General features: G+C 48.8%; 1 protein-coding gene across 1 annotated transcript; it reads left to right on the forward strand.

Annotated features, from left to right (window-relative positions):
* Positions 1–520: 520 nt before the first annotated feature.
* On the forward strand, positions 521–2,170 carry fam163b (family with sequence similarity 163 member B; the record flags this gene model as incomplete). The annotated part of the gene is made up of 2 exons (XM_080530425.1): positions 521–613; positions 1,757–2,170. 2 exons carry the CDS (start codon positions 521–523, stop codon positions 2,168–2,170), a joined length of 507 nt encoding a protein of 168 aa, XP_080386551.1.
* Positions 2,171–2,500: the final 330 nt, after the last annotated feature.

The following is a 2,500-nucleotide window of genomic DNA, read 5'->3' on the forward strand; positions in this document are numbered from 1 at the left end:
ACGCAATTGCCGTACTCTCTCTCTCTCCATTTACCTCTTCGCCCTCCATCTCCCCAGTTCATCTTCCACTCCATCTCTCTTTCTCTCTCTCTCTCTCTCGCTCTCTCTCTCTCTCTCCCTCTCTCCTCCTCCTCTCCACGGTAAATTCTCTCCATATTTATCAAGGTTTCAAGCTGAGATGAGTCTAAACGATGTATTCACACTGATTTTATAACGCGTCTAGTCTAGCAAAGATAATTCAATGAACCTCCGCATGGATGACACGATGGTAATCCACTTAATGAAGATAATCCACTGATAGATTCTGTCTTTTTCTCCATCTATCTATCTATCTATCTATCTTTTCTCTCCCTCTTTCTTTTTCCATCCACCCTCTCTCTCTCTCTCTCTCTCTCTCTATCTCTTTCTCTTTATTTCTCCACCCCCTCTCTCTCCCTCTCTCTCTCACTCTCTCCCTCTCCCTCTCTCTCTCATTCTTTCCCTCTCTCTCGACGCAGGGTGTTGATGGAGAGGCATTCGAATGACAGCCGGGACAGTGGTCATCACAGGCGGAATTTTAGCTACAGTTATCTTACTGTGCATCATCGCAGTCCTGTGTTACTGTAGACTGCAGGTAAGCCTTTCTACCCTCCACTAAGTCTTTATTCCACAGCTCTGTTTCACCTGGTATTAACTGTTGGTAACTCTGTGGTAACAAGGGATTCTTCCTGGTATTTACCTCAATACAAGCAGAACCATTGGTAACATACCCGAACCCGATACTAAATGACTCATCGTGATGCTTGAGTCAGTGAATCTGTTATCAGGAAATAACATTTTGTCCCAATACATTTCAGTAAGTACCCGCTTAATCGCAGGTAAAAATCAAGTAAAGGGTTACCGGCCCTTCCTCACCTCTGTTCACTAAGGAGACTGGCCATTAATGATGATGTCACACTTAGCAACTGACCCACTGTCTCTTATCTTGAGTACTTATCTTTTTCACAACATCACAAGCCAACATCGACCACAGATACCACGTATCTGATCCCTCATCCTCATCCCTCTTAGAAATTCTCTTTCCCAGCTCGTGTGTTTCTCGGTACAGAACGTTACAGAAATCTCTGGATGTTATGGTCCAGTGATATTCTTTGGATATGAAATATCTGACAGTTTGTCATCATCAAACCGTCAGAATGTAGAACTGGGTATGTGTAGAGAGAGCCTTCAACTAGGTCACAACGATGGGACATTTAATTAACCAACCATCCACTCCGATTTTATTCAGCTAAAAGAGACCTGGCTCCTTTTTTCAGTGTCACATAATAGTACGAATTCCTCCGTCGTTCTCTCAAATCTCTCCATCTCTCTCTGATCGCTGGTCAGCACTCTGCCAGAATCCCACTCAATGTCATCCACTCTAATTACCCACCGAGCTTCAAAGTGTGCCTCCCCGGTAGGTTTTTGAAGGTTAAACTCTATATAAACATATAACACGCTGCCAAGTCGCTAATCTGTTCATTCCCTGACTAATGTGGTCAAACATGTCTGATTAACGATGTTTAGAGCCCTCAGCGGTGCATCGACTGCCAATTCTTTCTTCGAGCTCTGTGATTAGCGTTGGTGTTGGCTATCCGACTGAAAAGAGCACGGCAACAGAAGTCTTCCCCTTGATCAGACAGATATTGATTGAGTGGATAGACTATGGATATCATAGGGCGTATTCTTAGTGATGTACTGATTATGGATGTCTTCTCCCCGTCTCTGTCTCTGACAGTATTATTGCTGTAAGAAGGAGGAGTCGGAGTCGGAGGAGGAGGAGCCCGACTTCGCGGTGACGTCCCGCCTCCCGCCTGTGCACTCCAACCACAACATCGTGGCGGCGTCGGCCGCCGCCTCTATGCCCAACGGCCCCGCCCTCTTCACGCCGCCGCCGGCACGCAAGCTGACACGCTCTGAGACCTTCTGCCCGTCCTGCACGCACTACGAGCTGCCCTTCTACCTGCAGCAGCCAGAGGCGGGGCTCCGGAACGGCGGCGAGCGAATCAGCTACCGCAGCGTCCAGCAGCACGACCTGGACCTGCCCATAGGCCTGCCCCTCGACCTGCCCTACCACAAGCTCAACCTCACCCGCTCGGTCACCATGAGGGACATGCTAACGCGCAGCTGCAGCATCAGCACGGATGTCTAGCGCCCCCCGGGGCCATGGAGGGCTCAGGGCACCCACCCAATGCCTGGTACACACACAGGGCGGACAGTAAGACTGCTCTCAGACAGACACTCCCACTACGCACACATTAACTGATGAATAGACCAGAAATGTCCAACAGAATCTACCTGTTTGTTTAATAGTTTTGTCTTCTCCACGTTCTGCTGGGTCTATGGTAAGATGTCGGGCCCGAAACATCACAGCGTTTCCACAGCGGAGTCATGTGCGATTGGATGAAACCACCCTGTGACCTCGGTGTGCAGTCGTTCACCTCTGAGGGGTAGTCCACCTCATCCCAAATAACTGACTTCC

This window comes from Nansenia antarctica, assembly GCF_963989245.1.
Source record: "Nansenia antarctica genome assembly, chromosome: 4".
Classification (NCBI taxonomy): Eukaryota; Metazoa; Chordata; class Actinopteri; order Argentiniformes; family Microstomatidae; genus Nansenia; species Nansenia antarctica.